Genomic DNA, 19,535 nt, shown 5'->3' on the forward strand with positions numbered 1-19,535 from the left:
CTTCTTAGAGCATAGACTGACTGAAAGAAAAAATGTTTCAGGGTAAAACTGTTTCAAAGTAAAACTGAAGCATCCATTCTAGCAATGAAGGGTTGTAGGAAAAACTTATTCACTGCCAGAATAATAGACTGCTTGTAACAAAAAATTGTTTCTGGGAAAACCGTTTCATTTTCAAAATCATGTACTGTGCTATACAAAGTAATATTTCTTGAAAAAGCAGTTGCACTACCAGGATTATAGACTGATTCAAACAAAGAGTTTGTCTGAGAAAACACTTTCACTTCTAGAAACACTGACCAACTTAAAACATGGTATCTTTAAGGGTTAATTCAACTCTTTTTGTCGAACTTGAAAAAGTTTTCTCGATTTTCCACTTTGACAAAGCTAATGAATTTTATGTTAGAAATCAGTGCTTTCAGGGCCATTATAAAAACTATCTTGCTATCAAAATGATTGACTGTTTCGAAAAAGGGAACGAAAATTAGGTAACCCTGTTTTACGACCAGAATTAAATTCCGTTTTACAGAAAGAAGTATTTTTTGAACATACTGTTTCACTGCTAGGATCAAAGACTGCTTGAAATAAAAGACTGTTTCAGGGAAAACAGTTCCACTTTCCGTATTTCCTTTAATGAACGCCGCCCTCTGATAAACGCCGCCCTCTGACAAACGCCGCATCCAGAATTTGTGAAACTGTTTCACTGCTAGGATCAAAGACTGCTTGAAATAAAAGACTGTTTCAGGGAAAACAGTTCCACTTTCCGTATTTCCTTTAATGAACGCCGCCCTCTGATAAACGCCGCCCTCTGACAAACGCCGCATCCAGAATTTGGAGTATATAATAAACGCCGCGGCATTCTTTAGAGGAAATACGGTATTTGAGTGCCAGAATTGTTGCCCTTCCGCATCTCATTCGGTTTCTCATACCAACAATTGAACTTATTCTATATATTTCCTTTCTAAAAGCCTGTCTTCACCAGAATTGAGCGTAGCAACCCTAAAGGTGTTGTCAGGTAGAGTCAAATGACAATCACATGACACATATCAAGTGTTAATCGCTTTGACATTCGTAACAGCCTTAATGCTGAATTATGTAAGTTTTTGTGTAAGTACTTCGATGTTATGTATATATTTCTCTTCTATGGCTACTCAACAAATGAAATACTAACATTACTCTTCCTATTTTTAAGATTACCGTATTCTCTACCCAAAGGTCCTCGTTATTTTCCTTGACGACGGTGATTTCATCGCAACCCCAGCCCTACCCAGCATAACAGTATCTGAGGTATGTTGCTGTTGCTCTAGACCTTGTTTTTGTTGCTGTTGTTGTTTATCTTGCTTTTTGTTGTTGTTGTGTGCTTATCGTTGCTGTTGTTGCGTGTTCTAGCTTTTAAGCCTTAAACGAACTTTGGTATCTTTTCAAAAAGACATCCATCTTCTTTATCTAGAATACCGTACTTCTAATATTGACACCATGTGTAGTGAGTCGCTGACAAAAACTTGGTATAAGACTTTGAACAAGAGACCCTCAATGTGAAACATCGTACACAAGCGTTATTATGCTTGCCTTTATCCCGTCGGTCGACCGTTGAGAGTTAATAATAGGGCGTTTAAAATAGAAAGATTAGCCGATTCAATACGTAATAATAGGTCTATTGTGTACTTCAACCGATGGGTAATTTAAATGCCCAGCGAAATGCATCAGGACATAGTGCCTTTAATTTATTTGTTCCAATGCTTGTTGAAACTGTTTTTGTTGAAATTTTATATTTTTCCTGGCATTTATTTCTTTGTATATTTAATAGCAATGTTTTTAGATGTATATTGAATATTTTTCCGTAACATTTCTGCGTAAATCTTGAACAAGTTCATCGTAACTTTGTGGCTGAGTGCGACTGCAATTTCTGTCTGAGGATTTTGACCTCTGCTGTCGACGTTTCAAAATTTGTGGCTTTGTGATACCAACTAATAAATTTGTCTAAATTTTATCTATTTTTTTAATTGTTCATATCATACTTCTAGGCTGCAAAATTACCAAGAGTTGTGGAAAAATTACCGAATTTGGAAAAAGGAAAGTTTGTTTTAGTGAAGAAATTCTTAGATTCAGGATTGGGTAAGCTTCATTTAATATTTTTCTTTATCATTAATTATCACTTATTCCTTTTTGCTACCAATGGCCTATTTTAGTAAACACTTTAAATGGAAACTTGCTGGAAATAATTGGTCGTGTGGTTTTTCCCTTTGATATTTGTAAGTCTCTTTACATCAGTGCAGAACACAATGCGTTTTTTAAAAACAGCAGCTGCTCTCGTAGAGCAAGGGTTAAAGTTCAGCCCTATCTAAGTAAGGAGAGTACTGATTAGTCAAATCAAACCCAACTGAACCTGCCTTCCTTTAGTTGTATTATTCAAGCACATCTGAATATTTTAAGAAAAAATTCCGTATAAAATCCATGCATAAAAAAGTTCCTGCTTGGGTAAACTTATAAGGTCAGAGGTCAGAGGTCACCATAAAAAGGTCAGAGGTCAATCACCTATATTTATCGTGTCTTATTTCCATTTACTAAATTACGAAATACAATTCACGTTTAACCTGTCAAAAGAAAACCAGATTGAAGATGTGGTCACGTTATAATGCGTTCCACAATAACCTTGAGAGGGCAAGAAGATCATTTATGCCGTTGGTGTTACATCCCGGGAATGAAGCTGCCATACGAATCGTAGCCCAAGAGTCACACCCTGCAGATAGCATGTTATTGTATTACTCGTGAAGCTTCGAGAGGAAGTTCCGCTCTTTGAACATCAGAGAAATTTCTCAACCTACTTTTTAAGCCTTCGATAGAAAGTTGCTAATAACACTAGGGACGGACAGTCAAGCATTTTAACCCTTGCATTTGATCTCCAATCCTTTATGGGACCAAAACATTGTGCATAAAAAAGGCACTGGGAACTGTGAAAATACCTATTAGCATTTAATAACAGCTCAGATGAATGAACGAGCATTCTTCATGACAAGAACTCTTTTTAAATTACATTTAATTATCAGGAATTTTCTCTTTTAGAAATAAAACTATCTGACGCTGACAAACCACTGGAGATATTTTACGGTGAGTTGAAAACATTCTTTCGAAAGGATACTGGACCGAGGTTCCACTGTAAATAAAATGGCGGTATCCTTAGGAGGAACCCTAGCTTGGCCTAATTTCCCAATCCTTTGACAGCAAGCTATGGATTTAAAAATGCGAGAACTTATTGAACAGTTCTACATGCTTCTGTTGATTTTCAAACAGGTCTTTGCTATAACTTTTATGGATATTGTAATGTATTATTTTGTCCCTGTTAAAGTGCCTATAAAATGAAATTTCACATATAGTTTTTTTGTAAGAAACTGAAACTTCTACATGTTGTTACAATATAAAGCGAGAAGTAACTTGAAAATTTGCACAGGAAAAATTGTTTTTGGGGTTTTAAAAACAATGAGTGAGAGTGACAAAGCATAAGAATCAGTGGCGTCACAAGGTTTGCAGTTGATTCGGTCTTCGCAGTAAACACACCATACCACTTAGTCAGGGCTGTTAGTCAAACAATTGTGCAAATTGTGATACCAGCATGAATATTTGCAAGAATGTGTAGTTTGATACGCTGAAAAAGATAGGATATGGAAGCCAACTGAAAATTGCCCCCTTTAGCAATTTTTAGAAAGGGGTTCTTTGACCCAAGCCCCTAATGGCATTATTACAATATCTCTCCTGAAAGTAGGTTTAGTAGAACGAAACTTTGCATCATGGGGCAGTTTGATGCGGTACAAAAGATAGGATATAGAACATAACTGAAAATTGCCCCCTTTTGCTATTTTTAGACATGGGGCTCTTTGCCCCAAGCTCCTAACGGCAGTATTACAACATCTCTCCTGAAAGTAGGTATAGTAGAACGAAACTTTACAACATGGGACAGTTTGATACAGAACAAAAGATAGGATTTAGAACATAACTGAAAATTGCCCCCTTTCTTTCTTTAGACTGGGGTTCTTTGCTCCAGACTTATAAAGACGGTTGATTGCATCTCAGTCGTACTTTAGTACTACAGCGCTAAACTTATCAAAATATGACAGTTTGATACGTTGAAAAAGAGAAGATATAGACCCCCACAGAAAATTGCCCCCTTGGGCTATTTTTAGACTAGGGTATTTTACCGCATTACTCCACTAACGACGTTATTTTGATATCTCTGCCGAAAGTAGGTACAATAGCAAGAAACATTGCAATAGACGGCAATCTGATACGCAGGAAATGATAGGATAAAGACTGCATCTGAAAATTGCCCCCTTGTTCTATTTTTAGACTAGGGTACACCGCCCAAGATCTTAATAGTCGGTATTATCGTATTTCAGTCGTACTTTGGTACAACAGTATGAAACTTTGCAGAGAAGGACAGTTTGTTTTAGTGGGCCCCTACTAAGAAAGCAGGCTACGACAAAGGGTCCCTATAGACATTCAGGCTCATAAATACCAGGGTGCCAGACAGTGACGGACACTTGGTCAAATATTGGGGGGGGCAAGCCTATTGTTTTAATAAGATGACGTCACATTTCCCATTGTTTTAGAACAAAAGACCATTGTTCTCTAAAGTATTGTGGGCCGGTCGCCCCCCCCCCCACCCTCGCCCCCCCCCCAAGTGTCCGCCACTGGTGCCAGATTCTCCATAACTTGGTATTATAAATATAGTTCGAAGCTAGTCAGAGAACAAATTATTTGAACGAGGATCTCGTTTTTTGCCAGCACAGCAGTCTTAGCTACTTTATCTGTGGCACCCAGGATACATGATAGACTACCATTACAAATGGATGTGTCTCTAAACGTAATATAAGCCAACACATCTTCTTTAGATTGTATAATAATATAAACAATTTATTTAAAGTTGGCAGGGACAATAGCGTTCAGCTAATTAAGGTCATTTATACAAAATGTAAAGAAAAGTCTTGTAAATAAAGTTTTTACACACTTTGCAGCCGCAGTCTTAAGATCGTAGCAAATTCTTAGGCAAGGTTGCCTCTAAAGAGTTCTTAAAAAGGAGAGAATTTCAAAAAAACCCATCAACACTGGATAAAATCAGTTTTCTGAAAATTTTGACAAGTGAGGAATTGACGAACCGAACCAAAGTCTAAAGAGGCCCGCGGAAAATGTTAGAGAAATTTATAGATTTGACTGTTCATAATTACTGTATTCATTTAATAGCAGCTTCGTTGCAAGTTTTTTTTTGTTGGGAATTGCTTGGATATTTGAACCATTTGAGCCTTAGAATGTTATCAAATTCATTTTTCAGAGCTGGAAAACGGTATTTGGCGCAGGAAGGTAGATGTCAAAGGTAAGGTCGTAATCACACATTTTTTAAAATTGCAAGAAGTTAGCAATCACATTATCAGAAATTATTAAATCAGAAATCATGATCCACGGAATCAAAAATCTGATCAATTATAATTTAATTTTATAATTTAATAAAATTCATGTTTTTCAATTTTTTTTCTAAACATGTGTGAACCGGCGGGCTTTCGGTATATAAACAGCGCCAAATGTTGAATAATCGATGAGAAAGAAAAATTATAATTTAATCAAATATCATGAAAGCAGAAGCTATGCAATCATGAATCATGGAATCAGAAATCATGAAATCATAAGTGGTGAATCATGCAATCATTCAATTGAGATTTACAGCACTTGTGTCATTTGACTGGTTTTGCAACTTGGAATAGGCAAATATTCTATGGCTCAAATTATCTTGAAATATTTATATTTAAGGAAAAAAATTTAGTTAACATCAACTCAGCAATTTTACCTTTATTTATTGCAGTTTTAGTAATTGCTTTTGTTTTTTGTAGCAAAGCTGATTGGTAGGGTTAAATTTGATGACGACAGTGATGACGAGGAGGTTTGTGATGGTGCCAAAGATAAGGTGAGATTTGGTTTCTACAATGAATCGAATGGAGTCTCATAACGCAAAACCAGGGTTGTCATCTGGAAATTTTAAGAAGGGGATCGCGGGTCGGGGGGTCGCTGGGTCGCAGGTCGAGGGTCGCAGGTCGGGTGGTCGCGGGTCGGGGGGTCGCAGGCCGGGGGTCGCGGGTCAGGGGCAAGACTTTTGGCAAATTTTAGAAGCCACACCCATGATCACACCCATTACCACAGAAAAGAATTTCTGTGCCACAACCATTGCATTCGTGCTAAACATTCTCTGCTTTGTATATGAAATCATCCATTCACCGACTCACAAAACTGGTAATAAATTGCTCATTCACAGAAAGTTCTAATTTTTCGAAAACTTTAGGCTGGGTTGTTCTGAATTTGTTCTTGAAATTTCAAGGTTTTAGCAGAGCCATTGCTAGTAAGTGTGCTTTAGCGTGTTGCCCAGGCCCATTTCCAAACAAAGTGAGTAAGACATCCTTCGTTCGAAGACAGGTTTGAAAAGTCACCAAAAAGCACCCCTTGATTGCGAAAACCCCTTGCTTTTGAGATGAGATTTCCCAAGGGTGTTTCGCAAGGCGGTTTCAAAATTCAGTTTCAGTGTCAGCCTCGGCCTGTTCTAAATTTGTTCGTTAATTTTGATCGCTTGTCAGGCTAGTTTTTTTGGGAAATTGTTCTTGAAAAAGTGTGCAAACACATAGCATAACAACGTGAGCATACCTCTCGACACAAATGCAATGAAGTGAATTTACGAGCATTGAAAAGATTAGAAAAATTGTCAGGTTTCGCTGTTTGCAGCTGCAAAAATCCTCTCCTAAAAGTTTTTGTTGGAAAATTTCTGAATTTCAATTTACGACATAGAATATGTCATAAAATCCCACACTTTGCGGAAATATATTACAATCCTCCTAAAAAAGTTTATTTAATGTTATTGTTATTTGTTATTATAAAATGGAAGTAAACTAGCCTTTCTTGGCGACCCCGCCTAAGCGGTCCACTGGCTCGGCGTGTCGCGGGCCTGCGGTCCACTAGCTCAGCTTGTCGCGGGCCGGCGGTCCACCCAAGCATGTAAAACTAAAAATGGGATTCGAAATGTTAAGTTGACGACATCGTAATTAAGAACCTCTTTAGAATCAACCAGTGTCGAAATTTCCCAAATAGGTTAAGAAACTAGAGTTCTCAACTTCAAATTTTGCTCTTTAGAAAAAGATTATTGTATGAAGTCTTTTTTGTGCAGGAAAGAATCATGCCTATTCCAAACTCGAACGCCCCGGATCTCAATCCGGTTTACCGGACACCAAGCCAAAGCGGAGAATCCCGAATAAGATCGATATTGCAAAGCAGGGTGAGTATGAAGATTAGCCTCGGTAGCAGAAAGCGTGATGTAACACCCAGTTCCGAGGCTGTGAAACCGAAGGAACAGCAATTCGAGGCTCCACCAGATGAACAGCTGAACACCGGTTTCGTTTTCAATGATGTTTCTTCTGTCTCAAAAAATATTGATAGCCTGGGAAATACTACCGGGGAAATACCTTGCGCAGAAGGAAGTCCTATTTTTGTAGAGAATTCCCAGTTGAATGGGGAAGAACCCTCGAGAGACAGATTCAGCTCCCATGACGATGCACCATTGCAACCCCATGTGATTAGCAACGAAGACGGTGCCAATCAAGTTGAAAAGGCAGAATTTGCCAATAAAGAAATGACACAATCTATTGCTGTTAGTTCCGAGAAGGAACATGCAATATTGGTTCCACAAAACATTACGTCATATGAGGAAATTGAACGAGAAGATTCCAATGAAAGCGAAGGTAATCCCCCGAAACCGCTCCTTGAACATGTGATACGCTTGTCAGAAAAAAGACCTATCACTGAAAACAACATTGTCTGTGATCAGCGCCAGAAAAGTTCTAGCCTGGGAAATACTGTTGATTCGTTGAAAATAATCGATGTGTTACCTGAGATAAACTTGTCTGCCACGAGTAAAGGTGGCTATAGCGAAAATGAGCATCTTTCTGTTTCGAAAGACGATGAAAATGATCTTTTTGATAAAAATGATACTGTATTGAAACCTATCCAAAGCGGGGATTCCGCGGGTCACGTGGATGAGCTGATGTCATGTGTCAATGGGGATTCTATGAATTTTGAAACTGAAACAGACGTGAGTCAAGACAAGGGATTAGCTAACGACATAGACGGAAACGAGTTGGATAATCAAGTTGCTTTTGCAGGTGAACCGGAAGATGATGGCGAACTTGAGAAGTATTTAAACGAAGGTGAGGATTTTGATTCTGAAGGGACTAGACGACTTAAAGACGCGGATAGCTTAGTTGCTTGCCAGCAAAGTGATTCTGCCGAATCGGGTGGTGATAGCTGGAACTTAGAGGAGGGCAACGAAGAAAAATCTAAGGATTTGATCCAGAGAGGAATAAGCGAAGAGCTTCAAGACTATTTGGATAATGACAAAGATGGCGGGCCTAATGTATTAGATCTCATTGCAGAAGCCTCTGGTCCATCTGAACTGGAACTTATTCCGGTTGCAGGCCATCCGGTCGGAATGATACTGCCTACAGGCGATAACCCGCCGTTAATGACGACATTAAATGCATCAGAGGAGAAGGATCTTGATGGTGATTATGACAGTGACAGTAGTGAGAGTGTTTCGAGTATCGAAGGCTTTATGGATTCTGTGAATGGTAAGTTTCCGGAAAAAGAGCAAGAAAAAGACTTGCAAGATGGGTTAACACATCGGAAAGGAAGTGCTACTGAGAAAGAAGTTCCGGACGCGTCAAATTCGATACCGGAAGCAAAGGATGCTGCAACAACCTTGCTGTTGCAAGGGACCAAACAAGATGATAATACCACCAACAAACATGATCCGACCGTGGAAAGTCAACAACCGGACGCAGCAGTTTTTGCTATTTCTTTGCAGTTACAAGGGAAAAAACAAGATGATAGTACAACCGAAGAACATGATCCGGCTGCGGAAAATTCATTACCAGACACAGAAGAATTTGATGAGAGAAGAACCAGGAAATATGTTTTGAAGGAGGGAGGACTCATGAAGGATACATATTTGGCGAGGCGACAACGTTTGCAGAAGGAACGTGAAGCCAAGGCAAAAGCCCTTGAGGAGGAGGCTGCTGCTAAAAAAGCTGCTGATGATGCGAAGGTAGCTGTGACTGAGGAAAATGTCACTGCGCAGGAGCCCCGTTTTGAACAAACTCTTATTGAGAATGGCACTGCAGAGAACAGAGGAATATTAATTGATAAACCGGTTTCTGAGCAGGAGAATACCGATATTGGTCATAACGAATTGCGATCCGCCTCACCACAGCCAACTGTCGATTGCAGTTCATGTGATTTGTGTGAAAGAAAGCCATTTCAAGTTGTGACGTATAAACAGATGGAACTTGTGCTTCGGAACTGTACCGGTGTGGGACAACAGAATGCAGAAAGCAATTACGACTATATTTGCCTAACAGGTGAGTTCCTGTTAAATCATTGTTGTAATTTTCATTTCATTTCATTTCAAATGTTTTAGGAGAGTAGTCCTTCAGCAATGCTGATTTTCAAGGGGCCCTCCACTTAAAATACTTACAGAAATTATTATAAAAAACAAATTATGCTAATTACAATTCAATATTTACAATCTAAAAAAATCCTATTTTAACTTGAGTTTAATTTTACTACAAATATCTATAACGAAAGGCGAAATGGTAATTACAATTTACAATTACGCCTATTTACAATTTCGCAAGATTTTTTTGAAGTTGGTCAAGGAAGATGCCTGTTTACACTCAGCTGAAAGGCCATTCCAAGACCTACAATCCTTGCCAAAATTGTTGGAACACTTGCGCAAAGCTGAAGCTTTTTTTGAAAAATCCCCCCCCTACCCCCCATTACAATGTTGTTCAATTAGGATGTTTTGATCCTGAGGGTAAAAAAATTTTCACTGAAAGCTGTATGAAAGTATTGAGAAAATAAATCAACATTGTACGGGGGGAGTGGGTCGAAATTTTTGAAGCGGCAGAGATATTTTTGTGAGGTAGTTTTAGACTTGCTTTGTTTATTTGCATGCTGCAATGGGAAGGTGTTCCAGTTTATTTTGGCAAGGATTGTAGCACCTCTAAACGAGATGCATTTCTGTCCATTTTTGGAGTTTTTCTTTTGTAGCCTTAGGTCAGTTGATGTATTCCTAAAATTCCTAGAATTTATCATAATCATGATCAGTCATCATAATCATCAATCAATAACCAATCACTAACGTCACAAACACAATTGTCGACATCAATCATCACCATTGTTCTCATTATCGTCAACATCATCATCATAATCTTTATCATAGTCAACGTTTTTTATAAACACATATAAACTACACTGTTGTAAGATGGTTTGCAGATGACGTATGCAATAATAACAAATGTATTAGTCAAAATAATGATTTTAGTCATCATAATTGTCTTCTTTGCTTGTTTAGGAGTTTTTCAAAACTTTTGATTGTATTCCTGACGAGAACTGTTACTTTAAGTGTTGTTGTGATTAGGGTAGGTTTGACATCACCCCACCAGGAGACATCTGCTTTGAAATACACACTTTTTATTTTCTTTTCGTACCTCAATATTCTTAAAATTTTTTGATTCTATGCCTGAAATTATTCTGAAATCTTTCTTAATATTATGTAATATGTAAATTTGAAAAGGTTCGAGAGAAACAGCACAAACTTTTACAACAATCTTTCTTCGTCAATGAAACTTTTCGGAATGTAAACATCCAAACACGATACAATACAAGTTCGATGACCAACAGTGTACCTAAAAAACTTTTCCATGGAAGTCGGGCTTGTCTTTTTTCCTAAAGGCTGATTTCCACGAGGCGAATTTCGCACCGAATTCACTGCGAATTCACTTCGAAATTGTCTTTGATTTCCACGTAACTGCGAATTAGCTGCGAAATTATATAATAATTTCCGCCAAAACCCAACTTCAAGGCGCCCATTTTCAGAACTGCACGCATGGCGACTGTTCCAAGATTGTTTTCTTACAAATCAAGAAAATTTAATTTTGCTTTGACTGGTAACTAGATGCTTCGAAATATTTCGCCGAGAAAAAGTAGAACTCTTTTCTACTGTCTTGCGAATTCGCTGCGAAATCAAAAATCAAAACTGCGCATGCCTTGATGCCTTTATCAGCTATTCGCCGCTAATTCGCTGCGAAATTCGCCTCGTGAAAATCAGCCTTTAGAATACTGAGACCAATAAAGATATGAAGCTGTAAATGAAATTTAAGTCTAGCAATTGCTCTCAATTAATTTCAAAATTCCACCAGTTTTCAGCCCAACTATTCTTACTAAATTTGTTCTTATTAAAAGAAAACTATGTAGTTTGTGTATTTGGAATTTCTTAAAGAACTGAGTATATTTCGTCAGAATATAAACGTTGGATTTTATTAATAAATTCAGGTGCGGATCGGAAGTAACGTGAGAAAGAAATTGCGTTTTGATTGGTTCTTTGTTTTTGACCAATCAGCGACTGCTATTCTCTTACCTTGTTGTAGTGACCAAGAGAGAAGACGAATTCTTTCTGTCCACACAGCTCCTCATCTTTTGTTTGATGTAGACATATCTAACCTGTTTCAGGGGAAAATTAGTAGCTTCTCGGTTTTGAATAATTTTAGATCCAAAAAGTGTCCTATATGTTTAGAAATGACTCGAATTGGCAGCGTTTCATCAAAATTTCAAAATCAAATTACGAAAAGTTGTAAACAATTGCTAATTTCTTACAGTTAGTGAAAGCCGGACCTCCTCTAAAGTGAGTAATTAGGAATCCCAAGAAACAGAGAATTTTCCAAAGCTTGAATCGTCTACGACTTGGCCTAAATTGTGATAATCAGCGATTGAGAGTATAGATTTTTACTGTTTCAACATCAAAAATTCGGCTTATGTTTTGTATAATATCAGTTCTGTCATTGAGCTATGAATTGTTTGCATTAGGTGTGGATTAATCGCAGGGAAAAATCTTTTCATGAATTTGTTTTTTCTATTTTAGGCGTCCATCTTGTCAATGCTCAAGGGACCTGGGATCTAGCTGACGACACAGATTGCCACAGCGAATCAGAGTTGACAGACAGTTTAGATGCAATGAGGAACATCACAAACCCAAACGATGACAACATGATTGCTAAGAAAATTGTCAAAGGGAAGAAAGTCGATCTGAACGGTAAGCACGTGATCGTAGGGAGAAAAATAGGGAATAATGAAAACACTTGAGATTTGATCGTTTATGCATTTTGGGGGAAGGGACGCCGGAAGTAGGATCGAAGAAAGGGGGCTTTTTAATAAAATGGGAGGGGAAGTAAGGACATTTTTCATCAAATTTGGGGAGGCACCTGCCCTATGTACACTCTTTTGTACCCCTTGTTTCGATGTCCCTGTTTCGGTAAATCGTTATGCTAAAATCCAAGTGTGAGAGCATTTATTGTGCTATTTTCTGTGCATTATGGTAAAAACTGCGGACAATTTTGAAGAGCAGTGTTTGTTTGACCCCTAGGACATCGGTTTGCTTTGCCCCCTTTGGACTTGCACCCCTCGGGGTGTTATATGCAGGTGGGTCCACCCTAAAATGATTTGGTTAGAGTTTTCCTTCTGGTCCAGTTATTTTGGGTAGCTGATCTGCAATATATTTTATATTTGAGGGTTTAAAGGCACTATGTTCCAAGTTATTTCACTGGCCATTTAAATTCCCTTTGGTTGGACTATACAATAGACCTATTGTCACGGAGCCAATCGGCTAATTCTCGATCAAAAACGCGATGCAAAGTCTATTGTTAAAGTCTGAGCCGTTGATTGTCGGTACATAGTCCCTTTAATCATCGCACAACAATATGAGAGGGATGAACAAGTAATTACTTTCCACATGTTTCTTACTAGAATGCATTAGTTCTATTTCCTTATTAGTTCTATTTGCTTATCTCTTAAAGTTTTCGCGATGATCGTTAACTTTCTTTTAATTTCTTCTTTTTCCACGGACGACTCTGCTCCATAGATACGTAGTAATTCGAAAGCTTCTCTTTCTAGCTTTTTAACTTTTCCTCAATTGACACCACGAATAAGCTTTAGCCTCTTTAGGCTCCCTTGATCGGTCTGGCTGTCCGTCGACATCTTTCTTTACGAGACTTTGTAATTGCTCTCAATGCCCCACGTTGGGCGCCATTTGTTGTGTACTGCTAGATTGCACACGCAGATTCTTAAAGCATTGAGAACATATTCCTTTTCTTCAATCAAATATATACAAAACAAATCCAGTGTGGGCTTCTTCAGGCTGGAAATTGAGGAACTGCAGAATCGTGAAAATGTGATCCCTATCGTCTTTACTAATTGGAGCAAAAAGAATTCGTAGCAACGGATAACAAGAATGTATTTCCTTGATTCCTGGGTTTGAAGAAGATAATCTCATTTTGAATCGATATCTTGAAACTCATTTGCATCAACCTCCTGAGATCTGAGGTCGTGAAACGAAAGTTATTTTTTTATCAATTTAAAACAACTACAACTCTAATATTTACATTCAACTGTGCCCCTCGATACCATCTTCTCTGATACAAGTTTTCCCAACCTAATTCCTCGTAGAGCCTTTGTCTAATCTTACCTCTCCATGCTCCAGTGACTGCAAGGGCAGCTGAATATTGAATATGCTCCAGTAGAATGTTATTCAAATTGATTGTTATTCGAAACACTCGACGTTTCTTTTGCTGCCAGTTTCTTTTGTGGAAAGCAACAAGATTTTGGATTTTGGATCTTACCAAAGCTTGTTAATAGAAACTATTGTGGGCGAAGCTGAGGAATCCGGTGACGATAGCCCGAGTAACCTCGTGTCATACACGTCAGGGAGTTTTTGACTGCATCAACAAATAGCAGGTTGCCTAGGGTCGCTCTCCAACAAATATGACATCCAGCAAAACATGATATCTATCCGGATTCTTAATATCCGCGTCTTTTGAGTATTATCTTTTGTTTTCAACTTTCCATTATTACATATTAAAATCCCATCGTATATATCTAAATGATCCCCTTTGATTTAAATGCCAACATTAATATTTAGGCAGATGCAACTGTATGTTTTGCCTAGATCTAAGAGCTGGTTCGGTATTTGAAATATATTCAAAGTTTTCCTGTCTTTTTGATAAAGTTTTCTGCTTCGCTTCTATTAAATCAAAGATATAACTTTATTGCAATTCTTTGCCTCGTTATTACAGGAGGAATTTGTTGCCATTGGATACCAAAAAGTGGTTGTAGATTGGGGAAATGGCGTGTCACTAAGTTTAAGGAAGAATCACTAGCGATGCCTCGTAATGATAAAGACTGGAATCTGAGGCCAATCCCAAGTCCCTGTTTTGGGTCTAATCCGGCAGAGGCTGGCACTGCACAGGCGCACGTAAAAGAGGAACCGTTAAGTAAAAGAGTTAACGAGATGACAGGTACGATTTCAAGGAAGGTTTCCAAGGTAACGACAAAAGTTAACGGTATTTTGTCCAATGTTTTGTCGCCTGATGACGAGGATGCATACATACCGCTTGAGGTAATAAGAATTCGTGAACAGTTTATTGGCCCTTTACATGAAGTCGTTAACCGAGTACGGTCACAATTCATTGATATTCCGCAACACCGTTACCGGAAAATCGGCGACGATTCAATAAACACAGCGTTAGGATGGCTGGTGCGGCGGGAGTTTTACAACGCATTTTCAAAGTTGCTGTTGATTGGAAAAAAAGAAGACTCGACCGTTGCGCGGTTTATTTTGGGGCGTACGACTTCCTATAATATGTGGTCCCTTGCAAAGGATATCGCACTGGCGTGTGCGGAAGAACCCGTTTTATTTGAGATCGTAAACATCATCGAGAACTCACCTTTTCTGTTCGATGACGATTTACGCGCGCGGAATTTCATTTGTGAGGCTCTTAATTGGCAAAGCGAGGCTAAGAGTGAAAAACTATTGGTGACATGGTTTAGGACCTTCGTTCGGGAAAGAGGAATTATAAGCAAGTTTTTTACTGAAAAATCGCTGTGGAGGCGTCACGAAAAGGAGTTGGAGATTCTTGTGAGAGATGTAATCAACGTGCTCAGTTTATTGAATGAGTACCAGTTCAACTTGCATGCGGATTTTGAGCACAAGGAGCTAACAAAGAGGTTTGAGAGCCAGTCAGTAGATTTGATACTGCAAAGGCAATCAAAGGATGTTGACTTAGATGTCATGGTATTCGAGTAGGTGCTGTTCTTGTGAGTGCGTCGTCTACAGGGTACCGCCTTCAGGTAAAAAACCGTTACTTGATCTGACGAATCGATGACATCTTAGGCACTGAAGAACATTGCTTGAATAGATTTAAATTGATCGCAAAACTGTACTCAACAGCTTGATATCTTTTAATATATATCAGTAATATATATTTTCGTTTTGGTAAGTGATAATCTTTCTTAGAAGAATAAATCTCATCAATTTTATTCTTTGGTCAATTTCATCTTCTAGAAGCTGGTGGAGGCTTGTAAAACCAAATTTACTGTTCGTAGTATAGATCTACTCTGATGTCGAGAATAAAGCCCCAGCCCTCTTCCCCCCCCACCCTATTATGTTTTCAGTACTTTCGAAACCCCTAATTTCGAAACCCCTACCTAATTTCGAAGCTTGTATTCTTGGCTGCAAATTAATATACAAATACTTTGACTACTTCAATAAACTGTAGCATTCGAAATTTCCGTTTCCCAAACGATGCAAAGAAAGCGGCAGTTTGCCCACTAGATAAAGGGGAATCAAATCGTACATTAGAAAGAAATTTCAGCCCAGTTAGTGTTCTCAATACCTTTTCAAAGATATATGAAAAAGTCTTAAAAAATCAATTCGTTAAACATTTAGATTACACGCTTTCAGTCCTCATTGCTGCGTATCGACAAACGTATGCAACCCAACATGTTTTGACACGTTTGATAGAAGACTGGAAGACTAGCCTTGACAATGGCTATCTTGTTGGTGCAGTCTTCGTGGATCTTTCGAAAGCTTTCGATTGTATCCCACTTGATTTGCTTATCGCCAACAGTGTGTTCGGATAAACAATTCATACAGCTCTTTTCAAGAGGTTATGTCTGGTGTACCCCAGGGCTCTGTGCTAGGACCAGTCCTGTTCAATTTTTACATAAATGACTTATTTCTATTCATAAAACAAGCAGCGCTCTATAATTATGCAGACAATACACTTTCTTATTTTTCTAAAAACATGCGTGATCTTGTTAATACTTTGCAAAAAGAAACGGGAAATGCCTTATCATAGTTAGAAAAAATTGGAATGATTGCAAACCCTTAAAAAATTTCATGCTATAATTCTTAGGAAAAACAAGCTAATACTAGTGGAGAACAAAAAATCATTAATGGTAAAAAAATTAAGTCAGAGTAGACAGTGGAGCTTTTAGGAGTAACGTTGGATTACAAACTTGATTTCGACCCACATATTTCGAATCTTTGCAAAAAAGCTGCAACACGATTAAATGTTGTTAAAAGATTAAAGACTTTTATTGGTTTCCACGAGAAAAATATTCTTGTTCAGAGCTTTGTATATTCCAATTTCAGTTATTGTACCTTGGTCTGGTATTTTTCATATTCTAAATCATTACAGAAAATTGAACAGATACAACAATGCGCCCTATGATTTCTCTATAATGGTGATACAAGTTCGTATAACGATCTGTTTCTGAAGTCAGAGAGATGCACGATGCTCGTTGCCCGTTAAAAAATTATGTGCATTTAAATATTCAAAACAGTAAAACAGCTAAACCCACCTTTTATGCAGAGTATTTTTAAATTACGTTCGTCAAATTATTCATTAAGAAAACTGAATAACTCATGTTAGACCTAATCGAACAACATTTTGATCCAAAAGTCTTATATCAATCGGGCCAAAGATTTGGAATGGCCTACCCGACGATCTGAAATCCACAGAAAATTTTAAAAGTTTTAAGAATCTAATAAAACAATGGAATAGACCAATTTGCAAATGTAGTGCCTGTCAGCTTTTGGCAGTCAATGCAAGTTAATCTTTAACTTAGTATCTATAATTACTTTAATGTATTAATTGATAGATATGTTCGATTTTGATTGGTTAACATTGTATACTTATGTATATATTGTTAGCTATCGTTTTATATCTAATTAAAATAAATTTACAACAACAACAGCCCTTGTCTGTCTGCTTCCTCCCCATCTCGGCATCGATATTTCTAACTGACCCCTTCCTCCCTCTCTCTTTCTCTCTCTCTCTCTCTCTCTCTCGCTCTCTCTCTCTCTCTCTCTCTCTCTCTCTCTCCACCTCAATTTCCACCTCAATTTCCACCTCAATTTCCACCTCAATTTCCACCTCAATTTCCACCTCAATTTCCACCTCAATTTCCACCTCAATTTCCACCTCAATTTCCACCTCAATTTCCACCTCAATTTCCACCTCAATTTCCACCTCAATTTCCACCTCAATTTCCACCTCCCCTCCTTCTCTCGACACCCCTCCTTTCCTTCCCACCTCACTCCATTGCCTTCCCACCTCATTCATTTTCTTCCCTCTATAGTTAAACTTATATATCGCGAACAAATGTCAATATCCGTAACTTTGACTGCAAGGGTATAATTTATGGAGCTTCAGTGAAACCCCGATAATATAAGACTTCCAGGAGCAATGAAAATGCTGTACCTAAATTTTAGTTTAATTTTGCGTATATTGTTGAAAGCTTTTTGCTATTTTAGCCAAATTTTTATATTAACTTAATAAATATTTCACAACTTCCTTTGAAACCCGTTTTCTGCTGCATCTCAAACCGTTCCGTTTGGAAAACATCTAATAATACCAACTTTAAAAGTTACTGTCCTAAAATTCAGACCACTGTCGTCGGCTTTATCTTAGTGGCAACCCCAAAAGACAGACCAGCGCTCAATCAGAGCACATATCTTTAAGAATTAATATAAGAAACTTTGACCCTGCATCTCATACATATACTTTCAAAACAAAATAAAAAAAATTAAAAAAGATCTTGAAAAATTAGTTTCATTTTTTTTTGGAAATGTACTATCGTCTTTTTAAAGGGTAATGTCCCCTGACCCACCTATTGTCACATACCACCCCAAGATAAGAACCTCATGTTAAAAAAATCGATCCTGCAAAATTTAATACATTGGTATATATGTATTGAAGACAAGATCAAACACCAATCAGATGCTTTAAAAAATAGTTTTCCCTTCCTGGTGACATTCCGTAGCATTTTAAAACGATTGTGTTCCCTTAGCCCGTCATTTTGACAAGACAATTTAAGAGCTTAAAATCATAAACATTTAGCCCTTCTCCCATACATGCACATTTAAAACAAGACCCGAGTAAAGGTGATTTACTATAGTTTTTAAAACGGACATTGGCCCGTAAACCATCTTTTTGCCACGGAAAGGACAACCCCTTTACGCACTTTTGCACCTTTAAAACAGGACCCAAGAGCAGTGTGTCTCCTGAGGGAAACCACGACTCGAGGGAATCATAGTAAATACTTTTTACGTCTACGAGACTCACAAAAATTCAAAAAATTATGCCTCTTGTGGCTTTTTTGGGAGCGTTCTCCCTGTGTGTTGGTAGTGTGCGCTGGCATCATGTTCCCTAAGGAGCTATCAAATACCCAAAAACCATTGCAAGGGCAAGGGAAAGTCTGTTTGTTTTGAGAACACGGACGAGAATGACACGATGCGAGGGAACGCGTTTGATACGAAAGCAGCCATTGAAGCTAGGCCTAGTCTGGAGCAGCGAATCCAAACTAGAAGTCGTTACCTTTTGGTGAGTCAATTTACTTCTTTCCTTGTTTGAAATCAAGAATAGAGGAGAAAAGGTCGAAAATAAATGGCTTTGAATTTTGAAATGTTTTAATCATACATTTGGATTTATTGAGATTGTAGGAAAACTGTTGTTCCTAGGAAGATATCTGTTTTTAGAGAGGACAAACATTGAAAATAGACAGCTTTAAACATCGTTTTTCATTGTGTTTATGGGACAATAGTCTATAGAACTACAACAGCTACGGTGGTAATGGGAAAATCGAAATTGAGAAAGAAAACTGCCGTTACAGTCTCTTTAGCTGCAGCGACAACAATAGTCCGTACCAGTGGCGTACCCAGGGCTGTAGTAGTGGGGGGGCCTGGAGAAAAAAAATTTGGACCACGCCCTTCAAACACTCGCCAATGCGGGAAACGCCCTTTTTACAAAATTTCCCCCCATTATTTGATTCATGTTAGCTACAGTGAATAGCAAAGTATTTTACAATTGTTATTGACACAAGCATTCAGTATACTACCCCCCTCCCCCCCCAATGAGTTTTACATCGTTTTTGGACAAATCTCGAGAACCATACTTTAGAAAAGTGGGGGGTCCGGACCCCCCTATCCCCCCCCTTGGGTACGCCACTGGCAGCGATAACAATAACTAGTTAGTTTTTTATGGTGAAATGGTTGTAGGCAAGGATCGCAAAGTATAATACAGATTTAGGAGGCTTGAACGTTTGGGGGCCTAAATAAAATC

At 38.2% G+C, this 19,535-nt stretch overlaps 1 protein-coding gene across 2 annotated transcripts in view; it reads left to right on the top strand.

The window, feature by feature from the left end:
- The window catches only part of LOC135690282 (uncharacterized), a 34,133-nt gene extending 16,155 nt beyond the window's left edge, over positions 1-17,978 (top strand). The window contains exons 8-15 of one of the 2 annotated variants that reach the window (XM_065207791.2): positions 1,213-1,284; positions 2,022-2,112; positions 3,061-3,105; positions 5,321-5,362; positions 5,874-5,947; positions 7,193-9,437; positions 11,999-12,169; positions 14,205-17,978. In XM_065207791.2, the coding sequence (XP_065063863.2) occupies positions 1,213-1,284; positions 2,022-2,112; positions 3,061-3,105; positions 5,321-5,362; positions 5,874-5,947; positions 7,193-9,437; positions 11,999-12,169; positions 14,205-15,214 (3,750 nt within the window). In that variant the 3' untranslated portion in view covers positions 15,215-17,978. The remainder of the gene's footprint in view (positions 1-1,212; positions 1,285-2,021; positions 2,113-3,060; positions 3,106-5,320; positions 5,363-5,873; positions 5,948-7,192; positions 9,438-11,998; positions 12,170-14,204) is intronic. The other variant, XM_065207789.2, reaches the window with a different exon arrangement.
- The last annotated feature ends 1,557 nt before the right edge of the window (positions 17,979-19,535 follow it).

Source organism: Rhopilema esculentum, chromosome 1 (genome assembly GCF_057945365.1).
Source record: "Rhopilema esculentum isolate cy_ngs chromosome 1, ASM5794536v1, whole genome shotgun sequence".
In the NCBI taxonomy this organism is placed as follows: Eukaryota; Metazoa; Cnidaria; class Scyphozoa; order Rhizostomeae; family Rhizostomatidae; genus Rhopilema; species Rhopilema esculentum.